This window comes from Thamnophis sirtalis, unplaced genomic scaffold, assembly GCF_051295495.1.
Source record: "Thamnophis sirtalis isolate CommonGarterSnake01/CBP01778 unplaced genomic scaffold, rThaSir2_p1.2 scaffold_1, whole genome shotgun sequence".
NCBI classification, from domain to species: Eukaryota; Metazoa; Chordata; class Lepidosauria; order Squamata; family Natricidae; genus Thamnophis; species Thamnophis sirtalis.
Window position 1 is genome coordinate 78,606,029 of NW_028261381.1, and position 17,048 is coordinate 78,623,076.

A 17,048-nucleotide genomic window follows, 5' to 3' on the forward strand; every position below is an offset into this window, starting at 1 on the left:
TTGGGAACAAAAAATCCTAAAAAGTAACAGTATGATGATATTTTAGCCACTGGGATGTACACTTTACTAAGCATAAATAGGGAATATCTGGTGTAAGTGTAAGGAAAGCAGTAACTGAATATTCATAATTCAGGAAATAAAAGAGTACTTAAAAAGCATAGAGGAATATGATTATTAGTGTAGCTTCTAAACTAGAGTTGTGAACAATACTGAGACATTACAACAGTCACTAACACCAGAAAATAGAACCCTAGGTTTTTCTACAGTAGTGCAGGACAATCTCAAGTGGGCATCTTATTCCAGAGGCAAGCACTGATGCTATTAACTGGTTTGGATAATGAAACTTCTGCAAAACAAAAACAAGCAAACTCAGAGAGCACCAAGGACCCTCATGTCAACCCTAAGCTACACATATCCTCCTTTATTAGTACTCAGTAAATGATTTATGAGTTTCAGGACCAAAACAGTTGTTGTTTGCACCATGTGACCAAAAGGGTAGAACGATTCTTGGGGGATAGCAGGCTGCTGAATTCTAAAGTATAATAATCATTCAAGACCATATTTAAGGTCTCAAACACCTCATACGTCTGATTGGTCATGAAGGGAGGTGGCTGACGATAGAGAAAACTGGGAAGTTCTTGTACTCTTGGTGGCAGACCTCTTGTCCCTATGGAGTCTATCTTTACCTCATGTTGAGAATGTGGGGAGGAAACATTTGAGAAAGAAGAGGGATGGGGAGTGGCACTGCTTTCTTCCTTTCCCATTTTCAGGCTGTGTCTGCTTGAGAATCCCAAGATAGGTTTTTCACCTTTCTCCATCACCAAAGGAGTGAATGGATGAAGGGGAAAGGGAAGGGAAAAGACAGAGACCTAATGGAAAATCCCTGGTTGCACCTAGAGGTTTCCAGCATGCAGAATGATGTGGATCCTTGGGGAAATATTACCAAGAAACTGCTTCAGTGGAAGGCATGTTATTTCATTTACACACAATTAAATTGCATAAGGGCTAATGAGTCAACCCTTAAACAATTTACAGGCTAAAACAGTGATTTCTGAATCTTTCAATAATTTTCTTTCAAAAGAGTACCTACTATATTATGCACAAGATCTTCTACAATGAATAATAAACCTTTAGCTTAAGAAACAGCTTCCAGAACTTCCTGAAGTGTTTCTAAAACCCAAATGCAGTAAGATGCTACACTATTAAGTGTTGTGAAAACAGGGAGGAAGTAAAATATTCTAAAACAAGAAGTCAGATATGGATGATATGAACATTTGAGAAGGAAAACAGTTTAAGAGAAGAGCTGACCAAATTAATGGCTTATTCTGGAGAAAGACCCCCCAGAAGCAAGTACAAAAGTAGTTAGAAAGTAAACAATTTCAAATACTGTAATGTTCTTCAATAAAATTTATGTGGAATTACTAAAGAGAATTTGGGCTATCTGTCAATCTACTTTTCACAAAGACAGTTTTTCAGATAAAACAACAGCTTCTGTTAAGACCACATGCATACAATTTTAAAATCAATTATTGATGAAAAAATGAAAACTTTCAAATCAAAATGTCAGCTTAATAAAGGAAAGACATTTAAATGCAAATGACAACTGTGTTGATACATTAATAGCATCAAAGAAAAAGAGAAGGAAATTAAACCAACCTAAATGCACAAAGTAATGTTTAGATAGAGGAATGTTATTAATTCAACAAAGATGACACTCCTTTTAGATGTCAAGCTAAATCACACTGAGTTTGGAACAATATCTTCTAATGATTTGCAAATACTGAAAATATACCAAAATGTAGCTAGTAGTTTTAAGTCACTAATGCCTACACAAAGAACCAACACGCACACACACACACACCAATACAATAACAAATACATTCTAGAATGTACTTTTAAATGAAATAATGTTGATCTTCCCCCCTCAATATCCCATTCCAAAGTTGTGAAGTTACTGAAAGCATTTCAACACTGCAACAGTGTTACAACAACCTTAACAGAAACAATCTGATCTTGAAACAGACTATTGGATCTGTAAGGCTAAATAGCTCAATTTTGAATACTAAGTAGTTAGGCTGGAACATTTCTTTTTTAGATTTTATCTGGACAATTGAGAACACATATCTAAATAAATATTATTTTCCCCTCAAAAAAGGTAATTATCTATAATTGAAGAGTCACATCTATTTTATGTATTTTTCTCAACATTTACCTTGTGGACTTAATTATACACTAGCCTGATAAAGTACCATTTTTCCCCTATAGAATAGGTGAATGAAACAAATTAGGTACTTAAATGAATGAGGTTTGCATGGGTTCCAAAAAAAGGGGGAGGGATGAGCCTTGGAAGTTAGGTATTAATGGAATTCAACCTTACCTATAAATGAATGAATGAATGATAAACAGACTTAAATTACACCTAAACGGGAAAAATTGAAACGAACTGTCAGCATAAAAGAAAGATGAAATGGACCCAAATAAACAAAAGTAAAAAGCAGTAACTAGTATTCCAGAAGGCACAAAAAACAATTTGTCACATACAATCACTCACAGAAATAAGCATAATTTCTATTTTTTTTCTAGCTAAAGATATTAACACTTGCCTGCAATGCATTTCATTTTTAATTCAGTAACTATCATATCATTACTGCAAGAGTAATATAATGATCATAAGAAACATTATCTCTAAGCTATGTGTACAATTGTGCCAAGGGTACAGGTTATATATTCAAGTCAACATGTACAATGTTCAAAATTCAAATCCAATTTTCACATGTAAATATTTGCATATTTTACTTTTAATATAGATCTCTGGTCAATGTATTGCAGATAACCAGCTATCAGTGTAAGTAAAACTAGTTTGAGAACTGATGACAAGAAGGATTCTTTCCATGCTGTAATTTTAAAAATAAGTCTGGGTGCAGGGAGTGAAAAGGGAGGAAAGGGAGAAACACTATGAATTATTTCATCTTACCTACATGACTAAAATCTTCATTCAAGAGAAAAAGATCACATAGGAATACCACATAACAATTACATCACTATAAATCTCCCTGTAATTGTATATGTGGAATTTATCAAATGTAATCTGCAAATTAAGAATTCCTTTTCTTAGGCAAGTAGGAAAAAATGAAATGAATAAAGCAAATTTTGGTATTTTGGAATGAAAAAGAATAGAAAAACAAAAGCAAATGGGCATCAAATGGACAAATATTTCAAATCTGCAAAGCAAAGCTTTTAAATAGGCAGGCATATGCTAAAATATATTTCTAACTTTATATAAATATATATAAGACAAACAGAATTTGCTATTTTAATGTATGCCATATTATAAAACTAATTTGTCAGGTTAAAGAAAATGAAATGAATTTGTATTATCTTAGCAATAGCAAGGAAAAAGTGAGAATGTATTCATTTGAATGAATAAATAATGAACAAAAAGAAAATCGGGCCATTCTTTAAATTAATGAATTATTAACTAATAAATTAATTAATGAATTAGCAGAATTTATGTGGCATGTGGTACAATTTATTATTTTGGCTTAATAGAAGTACTTAAATAGAGCTTACCTTAGGTTCACTTTCTGCATCTTCTTCCTCTTCTCCTTCTTCTTCCCCTTCTAATTCCTAGATTTAAAAGGAAAAGACTAGGTTAAGTATGTTTTTTTTACATCATTTATGCACATTGTTTCATCCATTTTTAAAAAATTGTTTACTCTTACTAATCACAAAGGCCAGAAACATGAGTCCACTACTTTGTAATATTAAATCCATCTGTTATCAATTGGATCTTCCTGTCTTTTTAGAGAAAGGAATACTAGTCTTTATGATAAGTTAATGGCATAATTTAGGTGGAATGACAGGTACGATTAGTCCGTTTACAAAGTTTACCAAGCAAGCTTGTTAGCCTGTGGCAATTTGATTGCTACAGATCTTTGTAACTTTTGAAAAGATTTGAGATCAAAGGGGGATTTCAAGTAACAAAACTGGTAAATGCCATGAAATGTGAATGCTGTGTTTTGAGAACTTGTGATAAACACAAGCCAATCTTTTCACTGAAACTGATGATATATAGACTATTTAACATTTCCTTTAAGTATTAGAAAAATTAGAATACTTTTTAAAAGTAGTCAAAGTATCAGTAAGAAGAGACCAAAACCGCAGCCTTCTAAGACATTCCAGATAATTTTATCCTTCTTTTCTCCTGAATGATCATGAACATTTTTACTCTCTCAACTGTTACAGTATTAGTAATTCCAATTAGACTTTCAAAACGATCAGTAACTTGTCTACAAAGAAAAGTGCTTTAAATGAGTGGACTGTTCCTTCAATGTTGTAGAGATAAAGTCAGCAAGTCTTATCTTTGGAAATTCTGCTGCATCAAAAGTTTGGCAGATGAATAAATATTGCAGAAGCTTCTCATTGCTGAAGAAGCTACAACAGCTTACTTACAAACTCACTACACTTGCCCCACAAAACCATATGGCTAGTAATAAACATCCATCACACCCTAAGCTGGAAATCTCAGAAAGCAGTAGAAGAAACAACCACCAGAAGGGGAAAAAGCAGGAGGGTTCCTTTTATCAATAATTAAACCGTTTAAAAACTAAGAAAAAAGGGTAGGGAGTGGGAAATAGAAAAAAAAAAGACTTCTCTCTGCTCTATATAAGTGAACGAATTAATAAGCAATTAAGAAATGATCTACAGGAGAAGGGAATAAGAATCAGGTCATATGGTTTCTGTCTTCTGAGAAGCAGAAGACTATATCTAATATCTACCACTGAACCAAGATCTGAGCTATTTGTAACTGGAAATTAATAAACAAGGATTCTTCTAACTTCAGCCTACTTTCTGCCTTCCTAACTAGGTTTTACATACATTTGGAAGTAATATTTTCAGAATTGCACTTAACTTTTTAATGTAATGGTGAAATAAAAAATGTACGTTTTTCAAGAATTCTATTTCTGTAACTCCTCTAGCTTTCCTTTGAACTAGATTGTCTTTTAAATATATACAAAATAGCCAATTTGTTATTGCTGACTTTTGATACTGAGGTATTCCATTTGGGTCAATAGATATACACATGAAAAACATAAAAATTAAGGTTAATGTAAAACCTCAGATTGCGAATTCCTGTTCTAAAATGCATCTCCTTGATTATTCAGCTTGCAGTATTTATTATGTATTCCACTTAAAGAAAAATATTAAACCATGATATACTCACCTCCTCTTCTCCTTCCTCTCCTTCTTCAAACTAATTAAAAGGATGGAGTAGAGTAGGGAGGGGGAGAGAGATACTCATTTAGATATTACTTTACACTCATTACATGTAGCATTTATATGAATATTTGAACCATTTCCCCCCCAATTCACTTATATACATCTGACAGTTTAAAATGTATCAGACTAATACCTGCATACACATACGGAACAATTAAATATATCTTTCTACATTCCCATAATTATTTCAGAGAAGATAAATAGATCACTTATCCCAAATATAGCAAAGTAGTTTCAATAGATGTGAACATTTTTTTATTTCAATATTCATCATGAATTTCTATGAGGTTTTGGTAAGCATTCAATTGACTGGTTGTCTTAAGACTGCAATGCCAATCTAGGTGGAAATACATCATTGACCTTGATTACCTTGAAAAGCTAAGCAAGGCTGGACCTAATATTTAAGAGACCATCAAGAATTATCAGGCTTGTATATCAGACAGGTTAAGTTGGATAAAAAACATGGAAGAAGGTAATAGCAAATCATTTCCATATTATTACCAAGAAAACCAGATGGGTTAAGTAGGACCTGGGCTGAGTTCAACTCAAATGAGTCTCTACTTTTTACTTTACTGTATTTAAATATAAACATTCCTGCTTGAGCAGAGGGTTGTTATTCTGTATTTTGCACAATTTATCTTTTTTATTTATTTTGTTTTTAAAGCTACAAAAAGGAACAATTGTCATATAAACAGCAAATCTGTCTGCAATTTTTTTCTTTAAGATAGGATAATATACTGAACAAAAGACTAGCTGGGAAGTTCTTAGTCTCATATCACCCCACAGTGGTAAGTTCAGTGAACAGCACTATATAAGCTACTATTTTTTTAAACTCAGCATTTCTATACACATCTGTTACGGTAATAACAACCTACTGGTAGAACTGTTGTTAGGATTACTATTATACTAGACATTGAATCTTAAGTGCTATTTAAATATTACTGAAATTACTAGTCTTCTTTATATATTAGAGTCCAATGGGGGAGGTACACACTGACTCAATTTCTTGTGTACAGGTCCTTGTCCTTGTTCACCTCAGATATTGTTGAATGATTGCATGTTAATAGTAATTGTAGCAGTAATAAAATGCATGTATCCAAATGCATAAATTAATCTATTTATAGCATGAACTTTCTTTTTTCATAAGTCTAATATAACAGAAAAGACATGAAATAAAATACACCATAATTTTTTCTTATTCTATGAATATTCCTGATTTATAGCCAGCTCTATTTCATGCAAATAAAAAAGCAGAGTATGTACAAACCTCATTTTTTGTTTCCAAATGATGTTCCATCATTCATATTTACTAAGTAAACAAAATCTTTACTGGGAAATTTTTGAGGAGAGTATTGCTCGTCTACTTTACTTACAAGATGCAGGACTCACATATAGTGGAGAAATTACCAACTTTGAACTAATTGTTAATGTTATTATTAATCTTGACTTTAAAGCTTTGGATTTTCTTTTCTAATCAGCAAAAATTATTATTAAAAGCAACTACAATGCTTCTATGCAAAAACAAACAAATAAATCTGAAATAATTGGAAGACACATACATTATCATCATCCTCTATAGCTTCTCCAGTGAAATAGAGTACAGCACGGGGCACTATTCTTTCACGGAAGAAGTGCCCAACTTCAAAGTCTATGGCTAAAGTACACTCTGAATCTTCATCCTGTAAAATTAAAAGAAGAAAATTATGTCTGTATAACTACATCTATCTTATCAAGAAATCATTTAAAATGAGTAACAGAAATGAAATTGAAGTATTTTGTATGCTATTAATATGCATTTCTACTAATTTACAACTGCTAAAAAGAGGAATTTTATTTATAGAAAAGTTTGCTCCCCAAACTTGCAATTTTCAACAATGTACCAAGTAATATTAACATAATTTTATTAGAAACAGACATTTTTATACACCAGTCAAAGCAAAAAAAAAATGTAAACAATTATTGACCAGCTTTGGAGATCAAGTAGAGATTACATAATGCTTAGAACAAAAATACCAGAGAAAAAGAGAAAAAAAAGCTTAGTGAATTGACTCAATTTTATGCAACATTGATAATGAAATGTCTGATATGAACAATCAAATGTGAAGCTATAAAGCTGAATTCACTATTTTAAAAAATGAAATAAAACTTACCAGTGATTCTCCATCTCCTGAAACTACAGGGGGAAAAACCAAATGTATTGTAAATTGTTTATAAAGCAATTTTTGTTTTTCAAATGCTAACATGTTTGGTATTTATATGAATAGGCAGATTTAAAAAAAGATCTGAAGCATGTTCTAGTATAATGCCTTTGTGAAGGGGCAAATAGGAATTCAATGTAAAGTCTCTCCCTTTGTTTCTTAAATCAGCAGTTTAAGCACAAAATACTGGAATCAGAAAAACTGCAAAAGAAAACTGCAAAACATGTCTGATTCAACATGGAAGTGGTTTGGAGTGATGGATAGGTTTGTATGGCACTAATATTTACATAATTAAAAAGATTTATCTTAAAGCTTATATTTCTATGTAGAGGAGATTCAAAGAACATCTAATAATAAAAGCATTATTCAAATGCAATACCAGTCCTCTGATAATTATATCACTAATATTAAATCATATCTTAAAGGATTTATTCAATATTATCCATACCCCTATAGGGATACCATGAAATCTTCTTTTTCATTCGCATTCACTATGATGAGAATGAGAAGAAGAAATTCACAACACTGTGGCAACTTTATTTGGTTTTGCTTGGTTAGTAAAATATAGCTCTCCTGACCAACCAACCCCCCACTGTAATAGCGAATATTCAAATTGTTTTTTCAAGTTTTGTTGTGTCTTGTCCTAGTTCAGAGCCATGATCCACATAGATTAAATAATAATTTTGAATTGCAACTTACTAAGAAAAGATATCATGTGGAAAAACTAGAATCGAACAAGTAAGAACTATTAAGTTGTTAATCCCAATTCTTCAATTTTTTGGTTTCTTGAAAGAAGTCAACATACACCAGGATTAATATGTAGCTCAAAGTTGTGATCCATGATTCATGTGCATGAAATACATCTAAGATATTGCAGAACACTGGTTTATGGATTATGTGTAATAACCGGCAGAAGTATCCCTAATAACTTAATGATATTTAAGTTCTGGCATCTGCTACTACAAAACTATCTGACATAGGAAAAAAGTCTTGTTTTCTTTTCAACATTATGGCCTATCAAGACAAGGAAGTATATGTTCTGGCGTTTGGTTACCTTTTTCCCTGCAATCTACTCAAGGTTGGCTGGAAAGAGGAAATGAGAGAAAGGAGGCATCTTTCAAAAAAGTAGCTACAAAGCTGAATGTGTATTGATAAAAGGAAACCCTTCTGATTAGCTAAGAGAAAAATCTATTACACATCCTTCTACATGTGTTATTCTACTTCTTAATATTCTCTCTATTCACTGTTCTGAATAAGCAACATTATACAAAGTTCATAAAAGAAGTAAAAGTCAAAGAAATTAAAGACATAAGCTTAAATTAACACAATTCATTGAGGTTCTCAATTCTCCACAAATTCTTTAAATCATCTTTGCTTTAACCATGCTATACAATGCTTCATATACTCCATTCCATTCTTTAAACTCCTTGCTTCTAAGAATCTCCCCAAATCTGGATCTTACAAATTTGGTTCATTATCGCCTTTCGTACTCTTGTAAACATTTTACAATTAACAAAACTTGCTGTGGTATTTTAATGTTACAGCATCATAATTCACTGCTAATGGTGAACATGATGGACTGCCTATCAGTTTGGTAGCAAAATGTACATAGAAATAAGACAAGAGTTTCTAAATATGACCATGCTTCTCCTAAGCATTCAAGCAAATTTCCGACTAAAGAACAAATACACAAAGCAGCTTTGTGTTATTTCAATGAGTAAAAGAATGAGACAGAAATTTAGACTCAAATTTAAAATTGAATAGAATATATTTTAATTTTCCACTAGATTAAATAGGCTAAAGTGTTAGGATCAGAGGAGATTCCTGATTATTATTATTTAGAATATTTATATGGCCATCCACAATCAATGACTCTAGGCAGCTTAAACCGCTATTAAGAGCTTCAATGTCTTTCTCCTCTGCATGTTAAAGCCAACCATGCTTTTCATTCAGTTCAAGTTCAAGTTCATGGCTTGCAACCATTCCCTGTTCTAAGCCTATTAAAGCTCCATATTTTTGTTTTCAAAAGGATAAATCCCCCCACAACCCCTTAAAAGTGATTTTATGTGCTCTACAAAACATTGCAAGTACTTCATCCAGGTTAACTACATCATGGTCAAAAATAAGTACCCATTCTGAGCTGGAGACTTATTTCTGCAACTATTAAACATTTTGCTAGTTATAACATGCTTTGACTCTCAATATTAAATCTTTACAAAATCTACTCAAAACTGAAAATATTCCAACAAGAAATAAAATACATTCAATTGCTTTGCTCATATTTGTGACATGGAAAAAGTTAAGTATTTTTAAAATAAAGGCAGAATAAATTGAATCAATGTTACCTTTAATTGGGCTGAAGAAATTAAAAAATGAGTCATTAGGTACTTGTTTTGTAATTGTTCTGACAGTGCCTCGACCCTTGTGTTTCTGTTTTTTCTTTATTGTTTTTACTGTAACATTTCTTCCTTTCTTCCAATCAATAATGCACCTGGAGATGAAGTAAAATTATATATCAGTGACATTAAAGAAATAGATTTATTGCTTAGGCTAGTATTAGTCATGATAATAGTACCCTTCCCCTGCACTATAACAGTATTAACTATCTCCAACTACTTATGAAAGAATTTGAAAGGCGGTAACAATATGATACAGAAAGAGGCATTAAGACATTTCAGAATTCTATATCATTAAACCACAATATTGAAAATAAAATGTCAATATGAAGGTGGCATTTTAACTGATAAATTCTGAAAATGGAATAAGCAGGCAGTAAAGAAACTTCTCCACTGAGAAGCCCAGCTACAGCCAGGTTACTCATACCTTCTAGACTGCATGTCTGCAACACCCACCCACTTTCAGTAGCAGCCACCACCACTCCGCCCAGCCACACTTGCTCCGCCCACACATCTAGTAGCAGTTGCTTCCTACCTGGGCACACTGGTGCCACAGCAGTCACCTCAATGCCCTCCCACATTTGGGAGCAACCAACACCATTCACCTGTGTTTGTGCTGTGCCACCTGTTGTTGGGAGCAGCTAACCCATGGCTGGTTGCACTCAAGTCACTGACCTACCCACTGGCCTGTCTGTGAGCTGCCCAGGGCTTACAACTTCCTGCCACCTTCTCTATTGACTTGGCTTGTTGGAAGTTAGGAGGAAGTTACAAGGAGGTCCTCCCTTAACAACTGCAATCCTTGCTTAATGACAACAACAGGGACTGCAGGGATTGCCATCACTAAGTGACATGGTCATGTGACATCATGCTTTATGACTACATCACCTAATAATGGAAATTCCAGTCACAATTACTGTTATTAAGCAAGGAATTCCTGTTTAAAAGCAGGTGCAATTGTTTGCCTAAAAATACACTACAGCACAATGTTGATAACTTTAAAAGTCTTTTATCAATTTTTAGATCCTTCATGTTTGAATCACAATAATTAAAAACAGCATTACATTAATATTTTTATTAAGCAGGGAGTAGTTACAATTCTGCATGTAAGAAAATGCAATTATCAATGAACAGACTGACAAATAGACCCAAATGATGTAAACATATACTACACCACTGTGACTGAAGAATAGCTTTCATCTTTATAGAGGAAGCAACTCTAAGCCTTCAAGGGTAGACCAAGAGATATGATGGTGAATCCCTTAAAGGCAGAGAGGATGCAGTTTCAACTTTATAGAAAGAAAGAAAAGTCCTGTTACTGCTATAAAAAACCAAATCAAGCTGATGTTCTAATTCAATCCTTTTGATTAAGTGTGCTATCTTCCAGGAACAAAAATCACAAAGACAAAAATGTCCAAAGTTGACCAAATTCACTGATAATTATCCCTGCTTACTAATCAACATGAGACAAATTATACTGCAAAGAACAATACAATAAGACATCAAACATTTAAGAAACAAATTCAATATTTGGGGTGGGTGGATGTTAGTGATGTTCTCATCTTTCCTTCCAGTGCATGGAAAAATATTGGAAAAGGAAATACCAGACTGCTGACACAAGATGGGCTGTACCTCAGAAGGACTGATAAAACCATCTTCAGACAAAGAATAGAGAATTTGATCAGGAGAGCTTTAATGTGAAACTTGTGGGGGCTGAAAACAAAATCTTTAAAACATAAATAAAGACCTATCTAACATACAGGGAAGATAAGAGTCTTGCTTTAATGAAGCCTATTAAATTGCTCAAATAACAGGATTGGTTCATAAAGTTAAATGACCATTGTGTGTAACAATGTATAACCACTATTATTCACAGTATAAAAAGTAAATAAGGTAAGTCTGAATACCCACTATGGGAGGGCAAATATATCTAATGTATATATAGGTGAAACTCAAAAAATTAGAATATCGTGCAAAAGTTCATTTATTTCAGTAATGCAACTTAAAAGGTGAAACTAATATGAGATAGACTCATTACATGCAAAGCAAGATAGTTCAAGCTGTGATTTGTCATAATTGTGATGATTATGGCTTACAGCTCATGAAAACCCCAAATCCACAATCTCAGAAAATTAGATTATTGTGAAAAGGTGCAATATTCTAGGTTCAAAGTGTCCCACTCTAATCAGCTAATTAAGCCATAACACCTGCAAAGGGTTCCTGAGCCTTTAAATGGTCTCTCAGTCTGGTTCAGTAGGAATCACAATCATGGGAAAGACTGCTGACCTGACAGTTGTGCAAAAAACCATCATTAACACCCTCCATAAGAAGGGAAAGCCTCAAAAGGTAATTGCAAAAGAAGTTGGATGTTCCTGAAGTGCTGTATCAAAGCACATTAATAGAAAGTTATGTGGAAGGGAAAAGTGTGGAAGAAAAAGGTGCACAAGCAGCAGGGATGACCACAGCCTGGAGAGGATTGTCAGGAAAAGGCCATTCAAAAGTTGGGGACTTTCACAAGGAGTGGACTGAAGCTGGAGTCAGTGCATCAAGAGCCACCACACACAGAAGGACCCTGGACATGGGCTTCAAATGTCGTATTCCTATTGTCAAGCTGCTCCTGAACAACAAACAACGTCAGAAGCATCTTACCTGGGCTAAAGAAAAACAGACCTGGTTTGTTGCTCAGTGGTCCAAAGTCCTCTTTTCTGATGAGAGCAACTTCTGTATCTCATTAGGAAACCAAGGACCCAGAGTGTGGAGGAAGAATGGAGAGGCACATACTGCAAGATGCTTGAAGTCCAGTGTGAAGTTTCCATAGTCTGTGTTGATTTGGGGAGCCATGTCATCTGCTGGTGTTGGTCCACTGTGCTTCATTAAGTCCAGGGTCAACACAGCTGTCTACCAGGAGATTTTGGAGCACTTCATGCTTCCTTCCGTAGATGAGCTTTATGGGGATGCTGACTTCATTTTCCAGCAGGACTTGGAACATGCCCACACTGTCAAAAGCACCAAAACCTGGTTCAATGACCGTGGGATTACTGTGCTTGATTGGCCAGCACTCGCCTGACCTCAACCCCATAGAGAATCTATGGGGCATTGCCAAGAGAAAGAAGAGAGACATGAGACCGAACAATGCAGAAGAGCTGAAGGCCGCTATTGAAGCATCCTGGTCTTCCATAACATCTCAGCAGTGCCACAGGCTGATAGCTTCCATGCCACGCCACATTGAGGCAGTAATTGCTGCAAAAGGGGCTCAAACCAAGTACTGAGTACATATGCATGCTTATACTTTTCAGAGGTCTGATATTGTTCTATGTACAATCCTCGTTTTACTGATTGCATGTAATATTCTAATTTTCTGAGATTGTGGATTTGGGGTTTTCATGAGCTTCAAGCCATAATCATCACAATTATGACACATCATGGCTTGAACTATCTTGCTTTGCATGTAATGAGTCTATCTCACATATTAGTTTCACCTTTTAAGTTGCATTACTGAAATAAATGAACTTTTGCATCATATTCTAATTTTTCAAGTTTCACCTGTAAAGGAAAGCTGGTAGGATGACTTCCATGACAAGTATTTGGTAGTTAAGAATACAATTTCTTCAAAAGGTTCAGGAGGGAATAGATGACTGAAATGAGGGGCAAAAAACCGAGGACAAAAGCAGTCAATGTAACTGGGCAAAAAAGCACAGTATGAGGTAGGGTTAATAAAGGAATGCCTAAGAACAATCAAAACCAACTACTTCAGATATGTTCAAAATAAAAAAAGAATTAGTGTATCAATAGCCCAATAAAGATCACAAAATGTTAATAGGTAACAAAGAAGAGACAGAACTACTCAACTCCTATTTTGACACATCTTCTGCAACAAAAATATGTTTTCTATCAAGAGACTGTAAAGAGTAGGGTGAAGGGACAGGACTGAAATTTGCTACTGATAAAAACATATTTGGAAAATATTTATTTATGTTTAAATACTCAGGACAAACTGAACTGCTGATGAAAGAACTGATTATTTGACAATAATGCTTACATATCATCTCTGAGAAATCCTGACAAATTAAAGAAATGCCATATGATTATAGACATTCCTTTTTTTAAAAAAAAGCAAAATGGAGGAACTAGGAGGCCATCGATTTGTCATTCTGACCTCAATACCTGGGAAATCATAGGACAGGTCATAAAAAGATCAGTAGGTGTGCGCTTTGAAAATGATGTGCTAATTACTAATAATCAGCATGAATGTGTTAAGAACAAATATTATCCAATTAATTTCATTATACTTTTTTGATGCAATAATAGTGGAATTCTAAAATATACTTTTGACAATCTCAAAGTATCCTCTGACATACTGATTAGCAAGTTAATTATGTGTGAGCAAGACAAATAAGTGAATAATAGCAGTAGACTTAATTAGCTAGAATACGTAATTAGCTCCAAAGTTATGGAGTAACCAATGATTTTTCATCAAATTGGAGAACATAATGAGTGGGGTACCATAAGGATCAGTCAAGAGTCCTATAATCTTCAGTATTTATATTATTGACTTGGACGAACAGATGAAGTGAACACTTATCAATTTTGCAGATGACACAGAATTAAGATAAGACAGCTAAAAACCTGTACAATATTCAAAATGATCTTGATAGGCTAGTTCAGGGGTGTCAAACTCAACTTCATTGAGAGCCACATCAGGGCTGTAGGGGGGGGCACAGAGTGGGTGGTGTGGCCAGCTTAGCGTCATTCCCCAAACTGCTGGCATGTTTCCTCTTCGCACTGGGTAGACGAGGCCGAAGCTACGTTGGCCTGATCTTTCCTCTTCGCATTACATAGACCAGGATGGCCCCATGAGCCGGATCCGATCATATTGTTGGCCAGATCCAGCCCACAGACCTTGAGTTTGATATACCTGAGCTAGATAAATAGTATGAAAGAATCAATAATAAATGCAATTTTTCACTTTCTAAACAAAAATCAAATGCACAGACATAGGATGGAGAAGACTTATTATGGTATGGCACTGTGAAAAAGATCCTAAGACTATATGTCAACAGAATAATTTAGTCACAAAAGTTGATTCTTGCAATTGGTTGGTGTATATATCTGTGCAATAAATAAATAAAAATATATTTTAGCTGCATCAAAGGAGAATTGCCAAATCATAAACTATTCCATTTTAATTTGTTACTCCTTAAATACTGTCCAGTTTTAGACAATGTATTTTGAGCAGTATTTAAAGAAAAAAAAATCAGACAACAAATCCTGATCAGGGAACCAGAAATCCTATGAAAAGACACTGAAGGAGCTGGGGATATTTAACAATGAGAAGAAATGATAGGGAAATGAGGTGGGAATATAATAGTACTCTTCATGGGATTTAAAGTCTGGACCATATGTTGTAGAAGCAGACTGAAAATCAAAAACATTATTTTTTAATTCTATGTTTCTGTGTCTTAAAAGCTATCCTATTAGAACTGATTGATGTAAATTCATCCCAAAATGCTTGCATACCCAACCTTATTAGCAATAACTATTATCATTTCCTTTTCTACCACTCATTCTGTCTGGCAGAATAATTTTATATTTTATATTGTGATCACATTATGATACAATCTGATTAAAATCTTTAAAAAAGTTATTTAAAACATTTCCTTACCCCTCACAATCAACAATTTCAGGACCCTCGAATGAAAATGGATCCGTCTTATCTGGTTCTGATTTCATCTTGTAGGTTTTTGTCAGAATTGAATTAGTAAAGTAGTCATTGGGTTCGAAGTGAAACTCTAATGTAAAAGACTAAAAGAAGTTCATTATTGTTCCAAAGATCACAATTTTCTGGCAGATAGTAAACAAAACAATAAATTGTGAGTTAAAGGGAATGTCTGAATTGACAATCTGCAGCATGGTAGATGAATAGGAACAGAAAATTATCAAGTTACTCCAAAATGGCATAGTTCACATAGGCAAGAAATACAAACTTATGCAAAGTCCTATGAATTTATTGTCTAGTAATTGCAACTGAACAAATGTTATAAAACAAGTCATGACTACTTCCACTGCTAATTCCCCAACCGTATTACGTTGTAATAATATTCAACCTTTGTGGGACTTCAAAAATGTAAAAGGGGAAAAATGCTTCCTGTCTGAACCAAGTACACCTTACAGTTCAGGTGTTTATTCTTTTTTTTAATCCAACAAAAATTGTTAACTGCAATGCTGGTGCAAGACAAGATTCTAATGGAAAAGAATCTAATTTTAACCACTTGTTTCTTCATTCTAGAATTATTTGAGAAAATCCTTCATTATAGCCACCTATTATCTTCTTAGAACTGATTATATGAAGACCCTTTTCCCCTGCTTTCACTTTATTTTTCCCTTGCATGGTCTCTTAATGATTCTGGAAAACTTTGAAGTTGCACGTAATTTGTGAGGTCAAACTGGTGTAACAGAGATATCACCCTAATACATATAGTTTGGCCTGCTTGAGAAGCAGGTAACAACCTAAGCTAGGACAACTTTTACCCAAATGCATCTTGTGCACCAGTTACACCCATTCTTGGACTGGGCAGCACTGCTCATGGTCACACATGCTTTTTGACTACTGAAATGTACTCCATGTGGGGCTGTCCTTGAAGAGCACTTGGAAGCTTTAATTGATCCAGAACATAGTGGCATATGCAGTTTTGGACACATAGTATGCTAATGCAACATCCCTGCCATCACTGCTTCCCAAAAAGCTTCCAACTGTGCCCTTTAAAGTGCTAGATGGCATGGTACCAGGTTTCATATGGGACCACCTCTTCCTGGTGGTATGTCTGCTCTAGCAGATATGGCCGAGTGGGCATGCTACTACTAGTTAAACAGAAACATCTGATGAATACCCAGAATCATGCCTTCTCTGTTATGGCACCTGCCTTATGGAATAGACTCCCTATTGAAATATACTAAGTTCCCTTCTCAGTTGGCCTTTTGCAAGGTTATGAAGATCTGGCACTTCCTCCTGGCATTGGGGTCAGGGCTCTGGCATGAGTGTATCTATCTAGTGATGCTGTGTTTCTGTTGAGTCTCAATGCAGTTTTATTTTTTGATCTGTTTGTTTTAATGAAATGATGTTTTAAATTTTTAATTATTTAATATTTTTACTACTTCTGTTTGTAATGCAAAATGCTGT

General features: G+C 34.3%; 1 protein-coding gene across 4 annotated transcripts in view; it reads right to left on the reverse strand.

Annotated features, from left to right (window-relative positions):
* The window catches only part of NAP1L4 (nucleosome assembly protein 1 like 4), a 40,218-nt gene that overhangs the window by 4,504 nt on the left and 18,666 nt on the right, over positions 1-17,048 (reverse strand). For 3 of the 4 annotated variants that reach the window (XM_087716929.1, XM_014069698.2, XM_014069697.2), the window contains exons 9-14: positions 15,534-15,673; positions 9,824-9,969; positions 7,431-7,453; positions 6,840-6,959; positions 5,225-5,254; positions 3,571-3,627 (exon numbers count right to left, since the gene is read on the reverse strand). In XM_087716929.1, coding sequence (XP_087573055.1) covers positions 3,571-3,627; positions 5,225-5,254; positions 6,840-6,959; positions 7,431-7,453; positions 9,824-9,969; positions 15,534-15,673 — 516 coding nt within the window. Of the gene's footprint in view, positions 1-2,377; positions 2,420-3,570; positions 3,628-5,224; positions 5,255-6,839; positions 6,960-7,430; positions 7,454-9,823; positions 9,970-15,533; positions 15,674-17,048 lie in introns of all 4 variants that reach the window. The other variant, XM_014069699.2, reaches the window with a different exon arrangement.